Source organism: Spermophilus citellus (genome assembly GCF_964194105.1).
Source record: "Spermophilus citellus genome assembly, chromosome: 3".
Taxonomy (NCBI): domain Eukaryota; kingdom Metazoa; phylum Chordata; class Mammalia; order Rodentia; family Sciuridae; genus Spermophilus; species Spermophilus citellus.
The window spans coordinates 9,841,508-9,864,254 of record NC_138184.1 but is presented as its reverse complement, the minus strand read 5'-3'; the positions used below and the strand labels follow the sequence as shown (position 1 = coordinate 9,864,254).

At 46.1% G+C, this 22,747-nt stretch overlaps 1 protein-coding gene across 2 annotated transcripts; it reads left to right on the top strand.

Moving 5' to 3' along the window:
* Nucleotides 1-9,620: 9,620 nt before the first annotated feature.
* Nucleotides 9,621-22,646, top strand: ECSIT (ECSIT signaling integrator). Of its 2 annotated transcripts, XM_081285989.1 has the most exons (9): nucleotides 9,621-9,761; nucleotides 9,959-10,094; nucleotides 16,839-16,957; nucleotides 18,557-18,974; nucleotides 19,225-19,448; nucleotides 21,552-21,609; nucleotides 21,732-21,880; nucleotides 21,996-22,101; nucleotides 22,306-22,646. In XM_081285989.1, exons 3-9 carry the CDS (start codon nucleotides 16,862-16,864, stop codon nucleotides 22,551-22,553), a joined length of 1,299 nt encoding a protein of 432 aa, XP_081142115.1. In that variant the 5' UTR covers nucleotides 9,621-9,761; nucleotides 9,959-10,094; nucleotides 16,839-16,861; the 3' UTR covers nucleotides 22,554-22,646. The 2 variants fall into 2 exon arrangements, with proteins under 2 accessions (XP_081142115.1, XP_081142116.1); XM_081285990.1 differs by lacking the exons at nucleotides 9,621-9,761; nucleotides 9,959-10,094; nucleotides 16,839-16,957 and adding an exon at nucleotides 17,935-18,035.
* Nucleotides 22,647-22,747: the final 101 nt, after the last annotated feature.

Below are 22,747 nucleotides of genomic sequence, written 5' to 3'. Positions count from 1 at the left end.
AATGGAGCCCAGGGCCTCGTACATATTAGGCAAGTACTGTACCACTGAGGGACATCCCCAGACCCTGCAGAGCAGAGAATTTGAATGAATGCAGGCCCCTGTCCCTAATGCTATGGGCTAAAGTCAGGGTTTCTCAACCTCGGCATTCAGTCGGGGCTGGATCATTCTTCGTGATGGGAAGCTGTCCTGGGTGCTGTAGGACTTTTAAAGCAACATCCCTGGCCTTTATTGATTAGATGCCAGTAGTACCCTCTTAGCTTGTCAAAATGTAGACAAACATTGCCAAGTGTCCTCTGGGGCTGGGGGTGGCGGTGGAGCAGATCGCTCCCATTTAAGAACCACTGGCCTAAGGCAACATGCTAAGAAACAATTGATGGCATGTCACCATACAGTGAAGGTACAATAAAATTCATCAGACGAGCTGGCAGTTAGCACCTACTATGTCCTAAGTGCTTTGGCTCAGTTAACTCATCCCTCAAAGCAGCCTGTGAGGTGGCTCTGTATGAGGCACAGAGAAGCGAAGCCCGCAGTGCGGATCACACGGCTCGAGGATGGCACAGCTGGGAATCGAACGTGCAAATTACTGCCTGCTGCCCTCGCTGAGAGGACCGCAGATCACTACTGCGCATGTGAGGACCGGTGCCTGGGCCCAGCTCGCGGTCGGCGCCCCCTGGCGGCCCGGGAGGGGCGGGGCCTGTGGCGGGGTTCGGGCGGCGGTGACGTCACGCGCTGACTCACCCGGCCGCGCTCCCCGGCCCGCGCTCCCCGGCCCGCCGCCGCTTGGCCATTTATAGAATCTGCGCTGCCTCTGAAGTCACGGTCCAGGCACGACGGGGGCGGGGTGGGGAGCTCTTGGCTCGCCCCCGGCGGGGCAGCCCGGGGTCTCCCGAAAGGGCAGCCCTCCCTGAGCCTGTCCTCTCCGATTCTCGGTCTGTGACGCTGTACTTCTCGCCCTGTCTGATTCATCCCCGTCTCTGGGTCGCTGTTTGTCGGTCCTTCTGTGTCGCCAAGGTTTTTTTTTTTTTTTTTTTTTTTTCAGTCTCTGCCTTTGCCTCTCTCTCTCCCGCTCTCTCTGATGGCGCTGTGAATCGGCCTGACTCACTGTCTCTGCCCTCCTGTCTCATCGCTCCCTCCATTCTCTCTCCATCTCTCTCCATCTCCGTTTTAGTTCCAGGGCTCCGACGCATTCTGTGACTCTCTCTTGAGGTCGCTGTATGGTCTCTCTATCTGGAAGAGAGCGGTGGAGGCAGAGAGAAGGGGCTGATCCCAACCGGAGGCCCCAACCCCGGAGACAGCTCCATCTCCAAGTGCCCACGTGCAGCCCCCCTGCCCAGCTCCCAGCTGGCATTTCCCAGGCTTCAACCCCTCCGTGCCTCAGCTTCTCATCTAAATGAGAAGTGTGGGATCTTGGAAGGAACAGTGTTTCCTTCCAAGTGTCAGTCCTGAAAGAAAAACCCGTGCCTCCCCTCTGCTTGAGTGAACGCCCTAAACCTTGAACACAGCTCATCTCTGTCCCTGTGTATCCTGGGAGACGGTTGAAGTCCTATGCTGCATCTGCTTATGGTGCAGCCCCTCTTTGCTGGCTCCCTCCTGGCCTAGCTTTTCCCTCCAGAAAACAGGTAGAGGCCATTGTTCCTAATGGCTTCTGTTTTGGGGTGCTCAGTTGGTACCAGACACTGTACCAGGCACAATCTCATTCAGTCCTCACCATAACCCATTGAGAATGGAAACTCTCAGATCTATTCCATGGGTAAGGAAACTCAAGGTTCAGAGAGGTCAAGCCACTCTCCCAGGGTCACACTGCTTATACCCTTCCTTCCAGATGCTTCCATATTTCTAGAGTCCCCAAGTATGTTCCCACCCCCAGGGCCTTTGTGCTGGCAGTTCCTGCCACCTGGAACACATCTCTGCAAGATGTCTGTGTGGCCTCTTCCTCCCTTAATTCAGTCTGTGCTCAGATGTCACTTCTTCAAAGAGGTCCTCCCTGAGCACCTGCTCTAAAGCAATAGCATGCCCCAATCCCATACTGCCCATGAGAGGGTGGGCAGGAGGGAGCTGTTCGTTAAGTGTTTACATCTGGAAATGGGTGTTTTTTACCTTCTCAAAACTTTAATTTTGGGCTGGGAGTGTAGCTCAGTGGTAAAGCACTTGCCTAACACGTGCAAAGCCCTAAATCCAATCCCCACCACTGAAAAACATTTTAATTAAAAAAATTGATTTATAAAAATAGCCATGCCACTCTCTTCTGTTCCTGTCCTTTTTTCCCTTGCCCTCTCCTGACATCTTACAAATATGACTAAAGTGGGTGAGCAGGGACTGGAGCTCACGTCTGTCTGACATGTGGATGCCTAACCATACACAAGGAAAGGGCATGATTTCCCAGCACCTTCTGGACGGAGGTCAGTAGAGGTATGGGGATTTTTTACATTTTCACTTTTCCTCTGCCTAGAAGAGCAATTAGGGGAGTGGGCAGGGAGTGTGTGTCACAGGCTGTGATGGGGGCTATAAAAACCATTCTACAACTTGTCCAGCCTGGACGATCCCTTATCTAACCTTGAGCTTTTGAATGATATTTTTTTTTTTTTTTGTAGAAAAAACATCTGGTCGAATAAACTTAAAAAATTTTTTTACTGGTGACTCTCAGACTGGCAAAATCAGAATATGTAACACTAGGCAATGCAGGGATGTGGGCAGTTTATTGAGAGTTTTCAAAATGACAAATGTCCTTAACTTCTGAATCAGCATATCCTCTTTTAAAGAATATTATGAAGAAGTACAAATGTAGATATGAAGAACGAGAATATGTGCAAGAATATTTATCACAGTGGCCTTATCACCCTGTGGGTCCATCAACAGGGGACAAAGGAGATAGACAAAGATGGATCCAGAATATACAGTACTTTTTTTTTTTCAACTAAATGAAGTCACGGTGGCTCTGCATTTAAATGCAGGGGCTCTCAGCCAGTTGTGATGGCATACACCTGTAATCCAAGCTACTCTGAAGGATTGCAAGTTAGAGGCCAGCTTGGCTGACTTAGAACCTGTCTCAAAATAAAATGGGCAGGGGAAGCTCAGTGGTAACTCAATGGCTTTGACCCCAGGACTGGTGGGAGGTAGTACTCTAGATCCCTGGCTTACAAGTTTGAAGCCTGCTCTGCTGCTTCTTGGCTGTGTGACCTTGAACAGATGTCTTAGCTTTTCTGCACATCCATTCCCTCCTCTAGAAGATGGGTATGACAATAGTGCCTGTTCCCTAGGTTTTCTTTTTAAAAAAGACTTTCTGAGATAATTTTAGACGTATAGAGGAGCTGAAAAAATAGTATAGAGACTTCTCATTTACACTTCACCCAGCTGCTCCTAATGTTAACATCTTACATAATCATCATAAATTTATAAAAACTAAGAAATTAACTTTGCTACAATTGCTATATTTTCATTCGGATTTCTTCAGTTTTTCCTTTTCCACTTATGTCTCAAGATTCAAGCCAAGATCCCTCCTTGCATTTAATTGTCATGTGTCTTTAGATTCCTCGAATATGTGATAGTTCTTCGGTTTTTTCAACGACCTTGACAGTTTCGGAAAGTACTGGTCGGTTATTTTGTCGACCCTCTCTTTGTTTGGTTTATGTCGATTAGATTGAAGTTTTGGCGTTGCTGGGAAGGATGCCAAAAAGATGACGATGTGCCCTAGTGCATCATTCCAAGGGCTTCATGATGTCACGATGACTCACTGCTGGTGATATTAACCATGGTCAATTGGTTAAGATGATGTCTGCCAGGACCCTCCACCCTGAAGCTGCCGCTTTTCTAGTGTGTGTGTGTGTGTGTGTGTGTGTGTGTGTACCAGGGGCGCTTTATCTTTCAGCTACACCCTCAGTCCTTTTTATTTTTTGAGGCAGGGCTCGCTAAATTGCCCTGACTGGCCTCAAACGTGAGATCTTCCTGCCACAGCCTCCCCCGTAGGTGGGATTACAGGCGTGTGCTGCAGCACCCGGCGCTTTGCTAGGATGCTTCTGAGGACTGCATGCTAGAGTGTGCCTGGGTCTCACATGTAGCACCGTGTTCCGTGCTAATACGTATATAAAATAAGCAAATGTCTATGTTGAAACCGACTACTCTGGAAGCATAAATAAGAAAATAAGAGCCAAGATGCCTCATGAGGCGGGACTTTGGGAACTCTGAAGCCCGCAGCCAGGTGACCCCATCAACGCCCACGTTCCAGCTCAATAGAATGAACTGCGCCTACGCGCAGCTGGACACACAGAATAGAAGTCAGTAGTGACCCCAGCCGCTGCCCGAGTGGGCTGTCACCTGGTCCCGGGAGGGGCGCGTAAACCTTCTAGGCCTGCAGCTGATTGGCTGCAGTTTTTCTAAGATTGGCCAATCACCGGAGCCCTGATGAAGAGGGTGTGCTGCGTCTGCGCAAAGTTGTTGAGGCAGCTTTATGGGTATCCTCGACCTCCCATCAGCTCTCTGAATAGAATAACTGAAAAACTGCAGAAATTGGTGTTTTAATTTTTTTGTACTGAGAATCGAACCCAGGGGCTCTTTGCCACTGAGCTGCACCACCCAGACCTTTTTATTTTTCATTTTGAGACAGGGCCTGAAGGGCGGCATTGAATTTGAGGTTCTCCAGTCTCAGCTTCTCCAGACGCTGGGCTTACAGGTGCGCACCTCTGCGCCTGCCTCAGAAATGGGTTCGTGAGGACTGATAACCCTCCTTGCCCAGGGCCAGGGCTACTGCCAAGACTCTGTGTTGTGTGCTAATTCATCTGGGTTACTAACAGCCTAGAGCTGGGTGTCTCTGGGAGAGCACGGAGACTCTCAGTCTCACCTCATGTCCTCACTGCCTCCAGGTCTTTACCTCAGTGAGGCTTTCCTTAAACCGCCTGGTTTCCAACAGTTTCTCCCCCCCATCCCCCACACCGCCTCCTGTCTCTGCTTCATTTTTCTCTAAATTACTTATCATTTTAAAAGGGACACTAGGGATGGAAGCCAGGGCCTCCCAAATGTTAGGCAAGAACTTTACCACTGAGCTGCACACTCAGACCTTAAAGCTGATTTTTAAAGACTATCAGGTATATGGAAAAGTGTATAAGACATCATTTACCACTTTCTGCCTTTTTAAGATCAAAGTATCAAAGTAAAATGCACAAATCCTAATAAAGAGCTTGATAAATTTTTACATAACACACCTGTATAATCACTGCTAAGTTCAAACCATAAAATATTTATATATAATATGGGCATTTTGTTTATTTCCCCCAATAGAATGTCAACTCCCTAAGGTCAGGGATCTCTTTTTGCTCACTGCGGTTCCCCAACACTTAGAGGCATTTAACACATGATTGTTGAGGGACTCTGAGCCTTCTTGTGGCAGCATGGGCCTGGTCTCAGGCTCCTTTCACCCTACACACACTTTGGCTCTGGGTCCAGGTGTGAGCAGGGTTGAGGGGAGCTCTTTCACTTCTCTTCAGTCCCTTTTCATACTTTAGGGACAGAGGACTCCCTTACCCACTGCTGGGGATGTAGCTCAGTGGTAGAGCACTGCTGGCATCAATCTCCTGTGTGTGTGTGTGTATGTGTGTGTGTGTGTGTGTGTGTTTAGAGAGGCATCAAAGTGATTCCAGCTCTGCAGACTCTATCCATGACCACAGCACACAGTAAGGCCATTAGAGAATTTCAGAAGCTGTACTCAGGAACCACTGTGGACAGAAGAATAGGAGTTGGGCATTAGAGAGTGGGAGGGGAAGCTGGAGAGGACCAGTGAGGCCTCCACATGTCCCCACGCCCAAGTCCCCAGAATTGATCAAGGGCTGCAAGGAGATAGAAGTGGGCACAGGGGCTGGGGATGTGGCTCAAGCGGTAGCGCGCTCGCCTGGCATGCGTGCGGCCCGGGTTCGAGCCTCAGCACCACATACCAACAAAGATGTTGTGTCCGCCGAGAACTAAAAAATAAACATTAAAAATTCTCTCTCTCTCCTCTCTCACTCTCTCTTTAAAAAAAAAATAAATAAATAAAATAAAGAAAAAAAAAAAAAAAAAAAAAAAAAAGAAGTGGGCACAGAAGCCAGCAAGGTAAAGCAGTCACCTCTGGGTCTGCAGAAAGATTGGGAAGACAGTGGTTAGGTGATTAGTCAGTGGTGCAGAAAAGAGTCTCAGGGCTTATTTTAAAGTTTCAAACAGAGGGCTGGGGATGTGGCTCAAGCGGTAGCGCGCTCGCCTGGCATGCGTGCGGCCGGGTTCGATCCTCAGCACCACATACCAACACAGATGTTGTGTCCGCCGATAACTAAGAAATAAATATTATAAAATTCTCTCTCTCTCTCTTTAAAAAAAAAGTTTCAAACAGAAGCAGAAGCAGATAGAATCCCAACAAGAAGGGAGAGTTGCTAGGGTTTACAGATAGGATGAAAATTAGAAACCTCCATCCACTCATTTATTCATTTTATTATTTTTCAGGGCCAAGGATTGAATGAGGGCTGCATTACACATGTTGCCATTGAGCTAAATTCCCAAACCCTCATTTATTCATTTTTATAACAATTACCTTGCCTAGCATGGAGGCTCTGGATTTGATCCCTAGCACCACACAAATAAAAAAATTCCTTCTTCTTCTCAGAGTTTATGGTATATAGTAAGCGATGTGAAAAGAATATATTAGGAAAATAAATAACTCCACTTATTGAGCACCAAGTATGTAGCAGGCACTATACTAATTCTATATGACCTTGTCTCCCTTTCACAACAGTTTCTTGAGATACTTTGTTATTCCCATTGCACAGAGGCAAAATCTGAGGCTCAGCAAGAGAAAGTCAGATGTTTGAGGACATACAGCTAGTAAGGGTCAGGAATGGGATTACAACCCAGTTCTTCTGGGCTCCTAAAGTAGAACAGCATAACCAAGCACACAATAGATGTGCAATGCATGTGGGTAGGTGAATGGGTGGAGATAGCATCTCCAGGGATCATTATATACCATAGTCACAGGCAAAGAGAGAAACTTCATGGCAATATGGACATGTGGTCCCTCTGTTGCAGAGATTCAGCACTAGGTCTAGAGGGAGGCAGGGGACAGAAGTGGGCAGGAGGTTGAATGAATAGGACCCCTAGGCCCACTCACCCAGCAGGAGTCCACCTATCATAGAGTAGGCAATCAAAAGCCTGAGCCATAGTTCAAGAGATGAGAAGACAGCTCACCACCCCCCACTCTAGAAAGCTTGAACCAGGATAGATGGGGGACTGATACAGAGAAGCCAAGTTCCTCTATCTGCCTCTGCCTTGGCTGGGTGTAATCACCAATTTTCTTTCATTCTTTCCTTTTTAATGTTTTTTAGTTGTCAATGGACCCTTATTTTATTTATTGATATTCGGTGCTAAGAATCGAACCCAGTGCCTCATACATGCTAAGCAAGCACTCTGCCACTGAGCCACAACCCCAGCCCACACATTTTCTTTTACTATAACAAAACACCTGAGGCTGGGTGACTTTATTTTATAAAGTTTTATTTAGCTCATAGTTCTGAAGATTCAAGCACCCACATTTGGTGATGCCTTCTTGCTGGCAGAGTACCAAGTCACCTCAAGGCATCATGTGGCAAGAGACCGAGTTCACATGTGTCTTTTGGTCTTTCTTCCTCTTCTTTATTTCTATTTTTATTATTTATTTACTTATTTATTATTTTTGAGAAGAGGTCTTACTGTGCTGCCCAAACTGGTCTCAAACTTACAATCCTCCTGCCTCAGTCTGCCTAACTGGAGTCACAGGTGTGCACGAATCATACCCAGCTCTCTACATCCTCTTATAAAGTCACCAATATTCAATCACAGGGGCCCTGTTCTGATGACCTTTTGTCATCCTAATCACCTCCCAAAGGTCCCACTTTATCACCACAGATGGATTGTTTCCACCCTCTTAATGCTTCAAAGTGGGGATAAAATGTCAACACAGGAGCCCTTCCCGGGCACACTCTAACCACACCCCAATCACAGCACTGGGACAGAAAGAGGCAGTGGGCCTACCCATGGGGCTCCTGAGTCTGGCCAATCTTAGGTGAGAAATTTCCCCAAAGGGTTCCTTTTTCAGCTGGACATCCTCAACCGTGCCCAACCCATGTTGATGGCTTCCCCCACCACAGGAGCGCAGAGCAGGAGCTGGAGTGTGTCCGCCAGGACCTAGTTCACTTTTTTTAAAATATTTATTTTATTTCTTAGTTTTAGGTGGACACTATCTTTATTTTACATTTATGTGGTTCTGAGGATCGAACCCAGTGCCTCATGCATGCTAGGCGAGCACTCCACCACTGAGCCACAACCCCAGCCCCCTAGCTCACTCTTTTTTTTTTTTTTTTTTTTTTAAATATTTATTTATTTTTTCTTAGTTTCTCGGTGGACACAACATCTTTGTTTGTATATGGTGCTGAGGATCGAACCCGGGCCGCACGCATGCCAGACGAGCGCGCTACCGCTTAAGCCACATCCTCAGCCCCCTAGCTCACTCTTAAAGGCTGAGGATGCTTGTCTCCACGGAGAGCAGGTGCCACCAGATGAGAGTACTGATGGCCAGGGGGAGCAAACCTGGGGAGGGGGCAGGGGCAAGTTAGGCCCGGCCCCGCCCCTTACGGCATGACCCCACCCTCCAGCCCGGCATCCTCCTACTACCGGGACTCTGGCTCCTGGAGTTTGCCTGGTTCCAGGGTATTTGCAGGAGCTTATTTGGTATAAGATGAAATCAGGGCCCAGAACTATAGGAAGAGGAGGCACCACAGGGAGGAACAGGAGGTGGTCATCCTCCTGTCGCCATGTCCACACCCCAGGATTCTCCTCTGCCCTACTGCCTGGCTTCTATAGCCAGTGAGGCAGATGCCAGCTGTACCATCTCAATATCACCATACCCCGAAGTGAGATTAGCTGGATATCAGGAGCAGAGGTGCAGATCAGGAGACTCAGACGGTATCTCTCACATACGTTTAGGGTAGTCAGCCCTGTGTAGACCGTGGGGATCGGACACAAACACACAGAGAGATCACATGGGCACTCAAAACACAGTCACAGGGCTGGGGATATGGCTAAGGGATAGAGGGCGTGCCTAGCACGTGGAGGGCCCTGGTTCCTCACCCAGTAGCGAAATCCTACTAAAGCAAGGCGTGGTGGGAGGGCTGATGGGAAGACAACTTGAGTCCAGGAATTCTTGCTGTCTCAAAAACAAACAACAACAAACAAACAACAACAACAAAAAACTCTGCCAAGTGTTTTGTAATTGTCCATTTCATGGGTGAGGAAATCGAGGCACATATGGGTTAAACACTGGCCCAGTCACGGAGCTACGTTATCAGTCTGTCTTCTTCACTAATGTCATCATCGAATCCGCAGATCCCAGAACGCACCTGGCATACAATAAGCGTTCAACGTTTGCTGAGTGAACGAAGGAATCCGCGTCTCTTCCACCTTTAATAGTTCCTCTCCGCGAACGAGGCTTCCCGCTGCCTCACAGAACTTCCAAAAGCAACACCCGCTTGCTTCCCGGCTCCGGCGCCCGCTTAAAGGTTAGGGGCGTGGCCTGGCTTGTTATGAGGCGGGACCAACGTCTTTCCTCTTTCCTATTGGTGATTCTCACTTCGTGGGCGGGGACCAGCTAAATCTGCTTTCTTGATTTGCTGTCTTTCCGGAGGACCGTGACCCGGAAGCCTTCTGGGCCAACATGGCGGCGCCCAGCAGCGACACGGAGCCGGCCGGGGGTCCTCGGCCTGCTGCCTGAGCAGGTAGTTCTCGCTTGGGAAGGCGAACCCGAACCATTGGGATGCCGGGCGTTCAGTTCCGGGCTTGGCAGCGCGGAAGGACATCGTCAGAGAGACCCGGCTGCAAGGCCAGGGCGCTATGACCTCTTGGGGTGCGGGGCGGGTACGTGCCGGAAAGGTTGCGGTCCTGTGCTAGCTGCCTCACTCCCTAATCTTTGCAGATGGGATAGTTGACTCAGAAGTTAAGGTTCTCGCTCGAGGTCACACAGCAAGTTGTCATTGAGACGGGAATTGGAATCTGCGTCTGGCTGTTTCTTCAAGGGACCCTGAATCCTGGCAGCCAGCCTCAGAGTTCAGGTTTGTAAAAACTTACCGCTTATTCCCCTTTAATTGATATTTGTTGGGCATTTACCATGTGCCAGGTTCTGCCCTGGATGCCAGACACACAATAGTGAGCAGGACAGACAAAAATCTCTCATTTCTTGGGGGAGCCAAACATCGAACAAGTTAGAAATAAAGAAACGAAATAGTTGAATTCAGATATTGGTAGTTGCTAAAAATGCATTAATTAGAGTGATGAATAGAGACCTGAATGAACAGCATGGGAGACCTGGAGGAAGAAAGTTCTAGGCAGAGGGAAGAGCAAGCGCAAAGACTCTGAGACTGTAGTAAACTTGGTATGTTTCCTAAACAACATAACTGGAACTGAGAGTAGTACGAGTTTTGTTTAAAGGGAAGACTCTGGCTGATTTTAAGTTTGAGATACCATTAAAAATTAAAAATTTTAGGCGTAGAGCCCTGAATTTAGTTTATATTTTTAAAAGCTCTCTCTGGCCATAGAGGGAGAACTGACTGGAAGGTAGGAATGGGTAGGTATCTAGTAAAGAGAGCACATCTATTGGGGCATTGGCCTGCAGGTGAAAGAAATGGGCACATTTGGTATGGATTTAGAAATAGTCAACAGGACTAGTTGGTGGCTTAATTGGGAGAGTGAGGGTCATAGTAGACTTCGAAATGACTCCTAGGTTTGTGGCCTGACTAGGAATGGTGGTACCATTGAATAGCATTCAGAGGAATAAGTTAAGCAGGGATATCAGTATGGGACACATTAAGTTTGGGATGGCTGGGTATGTGCCAGAGTGATAGTTGGGTAAGGAGGCTGGAAATGAATATTTGGGAGCCATAAGCACATACATCATCACTTCTCAAACTTTAACACACATAGGATATCTACATGTAAATGTTGTTAAAATGCAGATACTGATTCAGTAGGTCTGAGTTAGGGCCAGGATTTTGCATTTCTAATAAACTCCCAGATGATGCCAGTGCTGCCAGACTCTGGAACACATTTTGAGAAATAAGGTTTAGATTATTAATCTTAGTTGCATGATAGAGTCATTGGGGTGCCTTAAAATTCTGATGCCTGGGCTCTACTTGCAGTTACTCTAACTTAATGTATCTGGGATATGACCTGGGCATAGGATTTTAAAAGCCCCCTAGATTATTCTAATATTAATCAAGTTTAGGGACCACTGGATTTACATACAGGAAATATATAGAGAGAAGAACAAATTGAATGACACCTCTGGGTAGCAGATAGACAAATCCAGAATATGAGAGTCTGTAGCCTCATTTTTCAAAATGGTCTCTAGTCCACCAGCATTATCATCACTCAGAAGCTTATCAGATGTTCAGACTATGTCTCTACCTCAGACCTGCTGAATCAGAACCTGCATTTTAACAAGATCCCAGGGGATCTTTCTTGCATCTTCAAGTTTGCAAGCTCTACAGACTTCAGAGAAGGAAGCATGTTTTTTGCTGATTGGCAGAAAAACAGAGACCGGGTGTCCTGAAGAGAACCAAAAATGTTAAAAGGGGATGGTTGGGGAGGAAACTTAACTGTATCAGACACTTTTGAGAAATTAAGCAAGATGAGACCTGAGAAGTAGCCACATAGTGGTGGTAAGATATTGAACAACACAGGGGCCTTTACAAGACTGGTGTCATTGGAGTGATTGGGGCAGTAGCCAAGTTGGTGAGTAAGGCAGGAGATACAATATGCAGACACCTCTTGGGAGAAACTTTGGTATAAGAGGAGTAAGAGGCTAGAGGGAGACTTTTGGTCAAGATGGCAGATGGTTGAGGCTGTGGCTGTGGCTCAGTGGCAGAGTGCCTACCTTGCACATGTGAGGCACTGGGTTTGATTCTCAGCACCACATAAAAATAAATAAACAAAATAAAGATACTAAAAAAAAAAAAAGAAAAAAGATGGGAGATGGTAAGATAAGAATGATCCAAATTCATTCTCTGAGGTTCTGATAGAAAATCTGGACACCATAACAAAATTATGAACCAATATCTCTTTATAAATAAAGATGTTAAATTTCTCAACAAGCACTAGAACACATACAGAAAGAATTGTACATCATGACTAAGTAGAATTTATCTCAGAAATGGAGGGTTAATTTAACATTTGAAAATTAACTAACACACTATAGAAAACAATAAGAGACAAAAACCACTGGATTATCTCAATAGATGCAGGAAAAGTCTTTAACAAAATCAATATCCTTTCTGACAAAAACATTCAACAAACTAGGAATAGACGGGAAATTCCACAATACAATAAAGGGCATCTATGAACACATGTAGCTAACATCATACATCATGTTGAAAGATTTGGCTATGGGGCTGGGGTTGTGGCTCGCTGGGGTTGCAGATCACTCACCTAGCATATGTGAGGCCCTGGGTTCAATCCTCAGCACCACAAAAATAAAATAAAGATATTGTGTGTCCATCTACAACTAAAAAATAAAATATTAAAAAACAAAAAAGATTGGCTATGTTCCTTCAAAGATCAGAAGTAAGACAAGACTATGTTTTCATCACTTCTGTACAATATTGTACAGGTGGTTCCAGCAGGGGTACAGGCAAGAAAAAGAAAAAGCATCCAGATTATAAAGGAAGAGGTAAAACTATCTCTATTTGCAGATTACTTGATCTTTTTTTTTTTTATTGGTTATTCAAAACATTACAAAGATTGCAGAATCACGTCGGTTACACATCCACATTTTTACATAATGCCATAGTAGTAACTGTTGTATTCTGCTACCTTTCCTATCCTCTACTATCCCCCCTCCCACTTGATCTTATATATAGAAAACTCCAAGGAACTCAATGGTGAAACCTTAGAACTAATATACAAGTTCAGCAAGATAGCAGGATATGAGATAAAAACAAATTACAATGCAAAAAGGAAATTAAGAAAAATTCTTCCTTATACAATAGTGCTCTACCACTGAGCTATATCCCAGTCCTTCCTCCTCCTCCTCCTCTTCCTCCTCTTCCTCCTCTTCTTCTTCACTAGGGATTGAACTAAGGGATGCTTAACACTGAGCCACATCTCTAGCCCTCTTTACTTTTTATTTATTTATTTTGGTGCCAGGGATTGAATCCAGGGGCACTTAACCACTGAGTGACATCCCTAGTCCTTTTTTAAAAATTTTTTATTATTGTTTAAAAAATATTTTTAGTTGTAGAATGGACACAATGACTTAAATTTTTTATGTGGTGCTGAGGATGGAACCCAGTGTCTCACACATGCTAGACAAGTGCTCTATCACTGAGCCACAAACAGTGACAGCCTCCTTTTTTATTTTTTATTTTGAGTCAGGGTCTTGCTGAATTGCTTAGGGCTTTGCTAAATTGCTGAGGCTGGCTTTGAATTTGCAATACTCCTGCCTTAGCCTCCACAGTCACTGGGATTATAAGCCTGTGCCACCATGTCCAGCACCCTTTTTATTTTGAGACAGGGTCTTACCAAGTTGCCCAGCTGAGCTCAAACTTGGTGATTTTCCTGCCTCAGCCCCAAGTAGCTGGGATTACAGGTACTACTACAACCAGCAGAATAGAATTCCTAAGAATAATTTAACATGAAGCCAGGCATGGCATACTATTGTGTTCAGATGAATTTTAGACACTTTGAAGGGATTAGCTTTATAGTATGTGAATAAAAGTGTTTTTGAACAAAACAAAACAGTCAGAGCTCTGCCCCTTACCAAGTAAGACTAGATTTCAGTCACCACTGTTTACAATGAATGCCTTCAGGGTAGGGGGTATAGCTCAGTGGTAGAACATAGGCCTAGCATGCAAGGTCCTGGGTTCAATCCCCAGTACTGCAAAAAAAAAAAAAAAAGAAAAGAAAAGAAAAGTCAAGTCTGCCTTCAGAACATGTACCCTCTAAAGCCTCTTTTCACACTTTTTCCACTTCTGCTTGTGACCCTATCACATTGTCACTGCCACTGATGTTACTGATGTCTGAAATACTTACATTCAAGTTTATTTTTCGAGTAGTTTAAGGCAACCATTAAGAAATGTGCTATTAGGGGCTGGGGCTGGAGTTCAGCAGTAGCATAGTTGCCTGGCATGAGTGAGGCACTGAGTTCGATTCTCAGTCCCTCACGTAAATAAGTAAAATAAAGGTCTATCAACAACTGAAAAAAGGAAATGTGCTATTGAACTGGGTGCTGTGGCACCTGTTATCCCTGTGACTCTGGAGGTTGAGACAGAGGATTAAAAGTTCAAGGCCAGTCTCAGCAATTTAGTGAGGTCCTAAGCAACTTAGTGAGATGTTGTCTCAAAATAAAAAGGAATAGGGATATAGCTCAGTGGTAAAAGCCCTTCTGGGTTTAGTCCCAGTACCAGGGGAAAAAAAAAAAAAGAAAGAAATTTGCTATTGAGCCGGGTCCAGTGGCCATGCCTATAGGGCCAGCTCCTTGGGAAGCTGAGGAGGAGGATTGCAAGTTCAAGACCACCAGCCTCTGAAATGTAACAAGACCATGTCAAAATAAAATTTAAAGAAAAGGGCTAGGGATGTTGCTCAGTAGGAGAGTGCTTGCCTAGCATGTACACAATTATGAGGTCCTGAGCTCTGTCCCTGGCATCAGGAGAAAACAAGAAATACAGAAAAATGGAGTCAGTGCTTGAGTTTAGACATGTGACCAGGATTGGTTTGGACCATAATCCCCAAAGGTACAATCCCAGATTGCCATAACCTGAAATTTTGAAGTTCAGAAAAGATCAAAATCATTAAAGCCCAAAATTCAGAAAATATAATTGTGGAAAAAATAATTTAAAAAAAAACAAAAGAGGAGCTGGGGTTGTGGCTTATAGGTAGAGCACTTGCCCAGCATGTGTGAGGCACTGGGTTCCATCCTCAGCACCACATAAAAATAAAATAAAGGTATTGTGTCCTCGTGTCCTCCTACAACTAAAATATAAATGTTTAAAAAAAAATCAAAAGAGCTGGGCACCATAGCGCATGCTTATAATCTCAGTGATTCTAGAGGCTGAGTCAGGAGGATCACAAGTTTTAAACTAGCCTCAGCAACTTAGGCCCTAAGCAACTCATTGAGACCCTGTCTCAAAATAAAATACAAAAAAGGGCTGGGGTTGTGGCTCAGGGGTTAAGCACGCTTGGGATCAATTCCCAGTTACCCCCCGCCTCAAATCAAAAGACATTTATTTATACTTTTAGGGGCTAGGGTTATAGAACATGGGCTTAGCATGCCCATGTTGGATGGGCATGATTGGATCCTGATTGTATTCCTGCCCCCCCCCCAAAAAAAAAGAGAGAGACATTTATTTGCCTTTATTATTGTTGTTGTTTTTCTAGCTACACATGACATTACAATGATATTGGCAATTCATACATTAGAATCAGGGTATAATTTCTCTTTTTTTCTGATTGTACAGATTGCAGAATCACATTGGTCATACAGTCACCTATATACATACAGCAATCATAATGTCTATTCTATTCTGCTGCTCTTTGTATCACCCCTTCCTTTTAATTTATTCTGACGTAGGGTCTTGCTAAGTTTCATAGGCTGGTCTGGAATTTTTTTCTCCCTATATCAGACTCATGATTTACAGTGGTGTGGTACTTCACCCAGTATTTATTTAAAAAATTTAAAAGGGATATGTGAGCCAGTTGTGGTGGCATATGCTTGTAGTCCTGGCTACTTGTGAAGCTGAGATATGAGGATCATGTGAGTCTACAAGTTTTAGACCAGCCTGGGCAACATAATGGTTCCCTGTCTCAAAAGTAAACACAAACAGAGCTGGGGTTGTGACTCAGTGGTAGAGTGCTCGCCTAGCATGCATGAGGCACTGGGCTCGATCCTCAGCATCACATAAAAATAAAAAATAAAGATATTGTGTCCACCTAAAACTAAAAAAAAACTTAAGAAAAACAAACACAAACAAACAGATATTTGAAAAACAAAATGATAGAGCCAGGTGTAATGCATGCTAAGCAGCTGCTCTACCACTGAGTTACAGCCTCAGCCCAGTCACACTACTACATGAAAACAGCAAAAGGCCAGGTACAGAACATGTACATACAGTGTTTTCTCAGCTTGGTGCCATGGCACACACCTGTAATCCCAGCCACTTGGAAGGTTGGGGCAGGAGGATTGCAAAGTCAAGTCCAGCCTCCTCAACTTATTAAGACCCTGTATCAAAATTAAAAAAAAAAAAATTTAAAGGGCCTGGGATATACCTCAGTGGTAGAGCACCTGCCAGCACCTTGGCACTGGGTTCAATCCCCCCTGGGTGAGAAGCACACTTTATAGACCTCTTTATGTAATAAAATAGGCAATAAATTAAAAAAAAAAAAAAAGAAGAAGAATGTTCCAGTAGTGAGGTGAGGGAACTGTTACACTAGCAAATTTGTGAAGACAGTGAAAGGTTTGGCGCAGCAGAACCTGGACCCCTGATTATAATAGTCACCCAAGTCCATTTTTTTAAAATATACTTTTTTTTTTTTTTTTTTTTTTTTTTAGTTGTTAAAGGACTGTTATTTTGTCTATTTATATAAGGTGCTGAGAATCAAACCTAGAGCCTCACACATGCTAGGCTCTACCACTGGGCCACAACCCCAGCCCTTACCCAAGCCCATCTTCTGGATCAGAAAACTATTTGAAGTCACAACAGGGTCATGGCAGGGCTGGTGAGGTAGCCATAGAGTCTGGAATACACCCTCTTGTTTCTGTTAGTAGCTAGGCTGCCAGGCTGATGCATCTCTTCTGTCTTGGCCAGGTGGCTGTCCAACCGGCAGAGGTATGAGCTGGGTGCAAGCCATCCTTCTGGCCCGAGGCCTCTCAAGGGGCTGGGGAGGCATCTGTGGGGCTGCCCTCACTGGAGCCCCCTTCTCTCAGGTAACCAGCAGGTGGGCATTGCATCAGGATGGAGGGAGGAAGGCTTGGGACTTGCTTTTTTTAAAATTTGTTTTAGTTGTAGATGGACACATACCTTTATTTATTTGTTTTTATTTTTATGTGGTAACGGGGATCAAACCCAGTGCCTCACGCATGCTAGGCAAGCGCTCTACCCCTGAGCCTGGGACAATCCCTGCCCCTGGGACTTGCTTTTAACCCTTCTAAAATCTACTCAAAGAAGTCAGCTCTGGTTGGTCTGAGCTGGCCCCTCTGTGCTGAAGGCCCGTAAAAAGTCCCTAATTTATGTATGTATTTACTGGTGCTGAGAACAGAACCAGGACCTTGCATGTGCCAGACAAATGTTCCACCCTAAGCCCCCTAACTTATTTTAAAGGGTGCTAGTACCCATGTGGGCCAAGCCATTGACTTTGAAATTAAGGACATACGCGCTAAGGAGATTTGGGTGATAACTATGGGCAGCTCCTGCAAGCAGGTATAGAGATGGACACAGACAATTGAACTTACTTCCTATACCAAAGTGACCTGAAAGTGGAAGCATGTCAGTAGCCATAGGTCACAACAGCAATGATGGAAGGGTAAGCGCTGCCTTGATGAGCAGTTACCCAGCCTGGTCCTGTGCTGTCCGCTTCACTTCCAGCATCCCATTTGTGGGGTTTCCCCTTCACTGTGCATTCTAGTGTTTCCTTTCTGATTTGTGCCCTATGCCCACACCACCTGTAGTATTAATTGGCTGAAATTTCACTTTAAATGAGTGCCTTTTTCTTTTTCTTTTTGCAGTGCTTGAGATGCAACTAGAGCCTCACATGTTAAGCAAACGAGCGCTCTGACACTGAACAGATGGAGAATCACGCTCCATCCCTATTTTATTTATTTATTTATTTATGGTACCAGGGATTGAACTCAGAGGCACTCCACCACTGAGCCACATCCCCATCCCTTTTTTGTATTTTATTTAGAGACACGGCCTCACTGAGTTACTCAGCACCTCGCCATTGCTGAGGCTGGCTTTGAATTCCTGATACTCCTGTCTCAGCCTCCCAATCTGCTGGGATTACAGGTGTGCGCCACGCCCGCCCCCCCCCCCAGCTCCTATTTTACATCTGATTTAATCAGGATATGGGCTGGCTGTTGGGGACAGCAGCAGAGTAGAGAGTGGAGAGCTGCAGTCTTCACTCTGTTGCTTTGCAGCCATGTGGTCCCAGGCATCCCACTTCATCTCCCTGTTCCTCAGTTTCCTCATCTGTAAAATGAACATGAAAACGCTTCCTCTTGTGGACAGTTATAAAGATTAAATGAGCCTCACATTTATAACTTTCTCAAGGACTGCATTGCTTGCTTAGTATGTGTGTGGCCCTGGGTTTGATCCTCAGCACTGCAAAAAGAAAAAAAAAGTTCATAAAGTGGCTCAACAGTTCCTGGCAGGGAAGACTATCAGTATTGCGCCTGCATTGTGTTTTGTCACTCTGTATTGGTGTCTGATCTTGGGTTTGTAACCCACTACCGTATTCCTCAGAGACCCTCAAGATGCCAAGGGCCTCTCTCAGGAAAGAAATTACAGCAGCTGTCCTCTGTCCCCAGGTGCTCCCCCAGGCCTTGCGGGGCCTCCACTGTAGTACAACCACCCACAACTCTGAAATGTCACTGGTTCCTCATCCACCTGAGCCCCCGAAGAAGCCCATTAAGGCCCCGGCGCCCCATGAGGAGCTGTTTAGGCAGGAACCAGGTGGGGAGCGAGACAAAGCAAGCTTTGTGCAGGCTGTGCAGAATTTTGGGCAGTACAATGTGCGCAAGCGTGGCCACGTTGACTTCATCTACCTGGCCCTGCGTAAGATGCGGGAGTATGGCGTTGAACGGGATCTGACCGTCTACAACCTGCTCCTGGACATCTTCCCCAAGGAGGTCTTCCGGCCTCGCAGCGTTATCCAGCGCATCTTCCTCCACTATCCTCGGCAGCAGGAGTGTGGGATTGCTGTCCTGGAGCAGATGGAGAATCACGGTGAGGCCTGGGCGCAGCTCAGGGTGGGGCAGTGGGTGACCCTCACAGCAGGCCACCTCCTGCTCCAGTTCTTGGGCCCCTCTATCACTCCCTGGCTCTACTTCTTTCTCTCTCTCATCTTTTTCCTGCCTCCTCCTGTCTTTCCCTTTGATTTTGTTATATGTCCCCTGACTTCAATTTTCTATCTTCCTCTTCCCTTTCACTCCTCTCCCTCCCTCCCTGAGGTAATGTCTGCATCTGCCTGGCACAGGAGTGATGCCCAACAAAGAGACAGAGTTTTTGCTGATCCAGATATTTGGACGTAAAAGCTACCCCATGCTCAAGTACCTGCGTATGCGGCTATGGCTCACCCGCTTCAAGAACATCAATCCCTTCCCTGTGCCCCGTGACCTGCCCCAGGACCCCGTGGACCTGGCTAAGCTGGGCCTGCGACACATAGAACCTGACCTCAGTGCCAGGATCACAGTATACCAGGTATCTACTCCTGTCCACTCCAGCAACTCTTGCCCCTGGTTGGGTCACACTGTTGCTCCTAATAGTCCCCTCACCCACCTAAGTGACTGATTGCCTGGCTGAGCCCTCCAGTAGATTCCCATGGCCCTTACTCCTTATCATAGCTTGACCTCTTAGAATCCATTTGGCTGCTATAACAAAATATTGTAGATTGGATGCATCAGTTCATTTTCCTTTTGCTAAAACAAAATACCTGAGCATGGGTGCTTTATAAAGAAAAAAGATGCTGGGCTTAATGGCACATGCCTGTAAACCTAGCAACTCAGGAGGCTGAGACAGGAGGGTTGCAAGTTTGAGGTCAACTTTAGCAATTTTGCAAGATTCTAACTCAAAATAAAAAGGGCTAAGAATGTAGTTCTGAGGCAGAGCACCTCTGGGTTCAATTCCCTGTACCAGAAATAAAAAAGAAAAAGGTTTATTTAGCTTGCAGTTTCAGAAGCTGAAAATCCAAGATCAGACAGCTCCCATCTGTTTGGCTTATGGTGGAAGCACACACAGAAGAAATCATACAGCAAGACAGAAAGGCAGAGAAATTCAGGGGCCAGCCTCACTTATTTTTTAACAACCCACATTAAAGAGCACCAATCCAGACCTGGGTGGAAACCAATCTGGGATATCAGTCCTGCAAGAACTACATTTGGTCTTTTCCAAAGGACGATGCCTCCAGTGACCCCATGGCCTCCCCCAAGGCCTCCCCTGGTTTTGTTGGTTGTCTTTTGCAGTACTGGTGACTGGATCCTGGGCTTTGCAAAAGCTGGCAATTATTCTACCCCTGAGCTACATCCCTTTTAATTTTACTTTTTGAGACAGGGTAATCGCTAAGTTGCCTAGCTGGCCTCAAACTTGCCATCCTCTTCCTTCAGCCTCTGGAGTAGCTGGGATTTCAGGTGTGTGCCACCATGCCTGGTTGAGAGAGCATTTTATACACATATTCTATACCTCACCTTTTGTTCTTTTTACTTAATGGTCTAACTGGGCTGGGGGGATATTTAGCTCCTTGGTAGAGAGACTCCCTTGCATGCACAGGGCCCTCCATTACATTCACAGCACCACTAAGTGGGGAAAATCACGACTGGGAGACACTGATCCATCTCAGCTCTTTATAACTTGAAAGGACACACAATATGCATTACAAATGTTGTTCAGTCTGGTATTTTAGTCAAAGAATTGTGGATGTTGCAAAACATTGTTTTATTTTGTTGTGTTTTTTGTTTGTTTGTTTTTTTTTTTTTTAAAGAGAGAGTGAGAGAGGAGAGAGAGAGAGAGAGAGAGAGAATTTTTAACATTTATTTTTTAGTTCTCGGCGGACACAACATCTTTGTTGGTATGTGGTGCTGAGGATCGAACCCGGGCCACACGCATGCCAGGCCAGCGCGCTACCGCTTGAGCCACATCCCCAGCCCCATGTTGTGTTTTTAAAATTATGTTCAGGGTATAAACCTTGAAAAGATACAAAAGGGAGTTCCTTCTCACTTTGGAACACTGTCTTTTGTTTTTCATGTCTCCTTCTTTAGATATCTGAATGTGAATTATTTTTCTTTTTTTCCTTTTTTTGAGACAGGGTTTCACTAAGTTGCTGAGGCTGGCTTTGATCTTACACCTGGCTGTTTTTCTTTAATTCACCAGCCCTAAGCACTTGTTCCATGCCAGGAACTCAGTGTTTTAGTACCATCTGAAGAGCCATTATTGTCCTTGTTTTGCACTTGGGAGGAACGAAAGGCTGAGGTTATGCAGCTTGTGACAGAGCCAGGATTTTTAACATAAGTGGGCTGGCTCCAGGGTTCCCTTGCTGTGAAGGTCTTTGATGTTGGTGGCTCTGGCCCAATTGGATAGAAAGGAGGAGAGAATTTTATTTTTATGTGGTGCTGAGGATAGAACTCAGTGCTTCACCTGTGCTAGGCAATTGCTCTAACAGAGCTACAACCCCAGTCCTGAGGATGGGTTTTTAGTGACATGTAAGAGACCCCATGGAGGAGTACTGGATTTGCTGGCATCCCTTTCTTTCTCCTGGCCACCTCTGTAGAGGCTGAGGGTCACAAGCTTCTACCCCGATCCTTTTTGCAGATGCCATTGTCTGATGATTTGACAGGTACAGAAGATCCCGTCCAGCCACACATCGTAGGTAAGGACCCAAGCATGGGGAAGCCAGGCCACTGACCTGTCCCAGCCACTTCTGGCTTCTACCAGGCCTGCTGGGTGAGCAGAGCCTCTCAGGACAGCAGGGTACATGTGTGTCCATACCAGGTATCCAGAGTCCCGATCAGCAAGCAGCTCTGGCCCACCATAACCCAGCACGGCCTATCTTCGTTGAGGGTCCCTTCTCCCTGTGGCTCCGCAGCAAGTGTGTGTATTACCACATCCTCAGAGCTGACTTGCTGCCCCCTGAAGAGAGGGTAAGAGTCTAAGCATGTACAGGGCATGGGTGGTGAGCTGGTAGAAAGGGAGGCTAGGCCTCCTTTACTAGATCCTGGGCCTCTGACCCTGCCTCTACCCTGCTTCTCGAGGTAGAAAGTGGAAGAGATTCCAGAGGAATGGAACCTCTACTACCCAATGCAACTGGACCTGGACTATGGAAGAAGTGGCTGGGATGACTATGAATTTGACATTGATGAAGGTAAAAACTTGAGCATGGTAGAGTGCTTTCCTAGCATACACAAGGGCCTATTCAACCTGGAAGAAGCAGGAGGCATGGCCCACGTGATGAGTCTATGTGAGGGACCACTTGTGCAAAGGTCTTCACCACAAAGTCCTTCAAGAGGTATGGGTAGGGAAGCCGCTACATCCCACAGCTAACTCTGAGGGCCCTCTCTCCCAACAGTGGAAGAAGGACCCATCTTCGCCATGTGCATGGCAGGTGCTCACGACCAGGCGACACTAGCCAAGTGGATACAGGGCCTGCAGGAGACTAATCCAGCCCTGGCCCAGATTCCAGTGATCTTCCGCCTGGCAGGGTCCACAGGGGAGCTCCTGACATCTTCAGGGCTGGAAGAGCCACCCCGGCCCCTGTGCGAGGTCCAGGAGGAAGAAGATGATCACTGGAAGCGACAGCAGCAGGGCCGGAGTTGAGTGTGAGCGGGCAGGAGGGCACAGGCAGAAGACTGGTGCAAAAGCACAAGATGACCTTTGAGTGTACAGCAAATAAAAGTTTTCCTGCTTGGGGCTGTGTTCCCTCCTTGGTTGTGAAGCAACCCCTCTTAAAGATCGCAAATGCTGGGGAGTCAGCGATGGGTCCCTCCCACTCGGCAGGCCTACAAACTCTG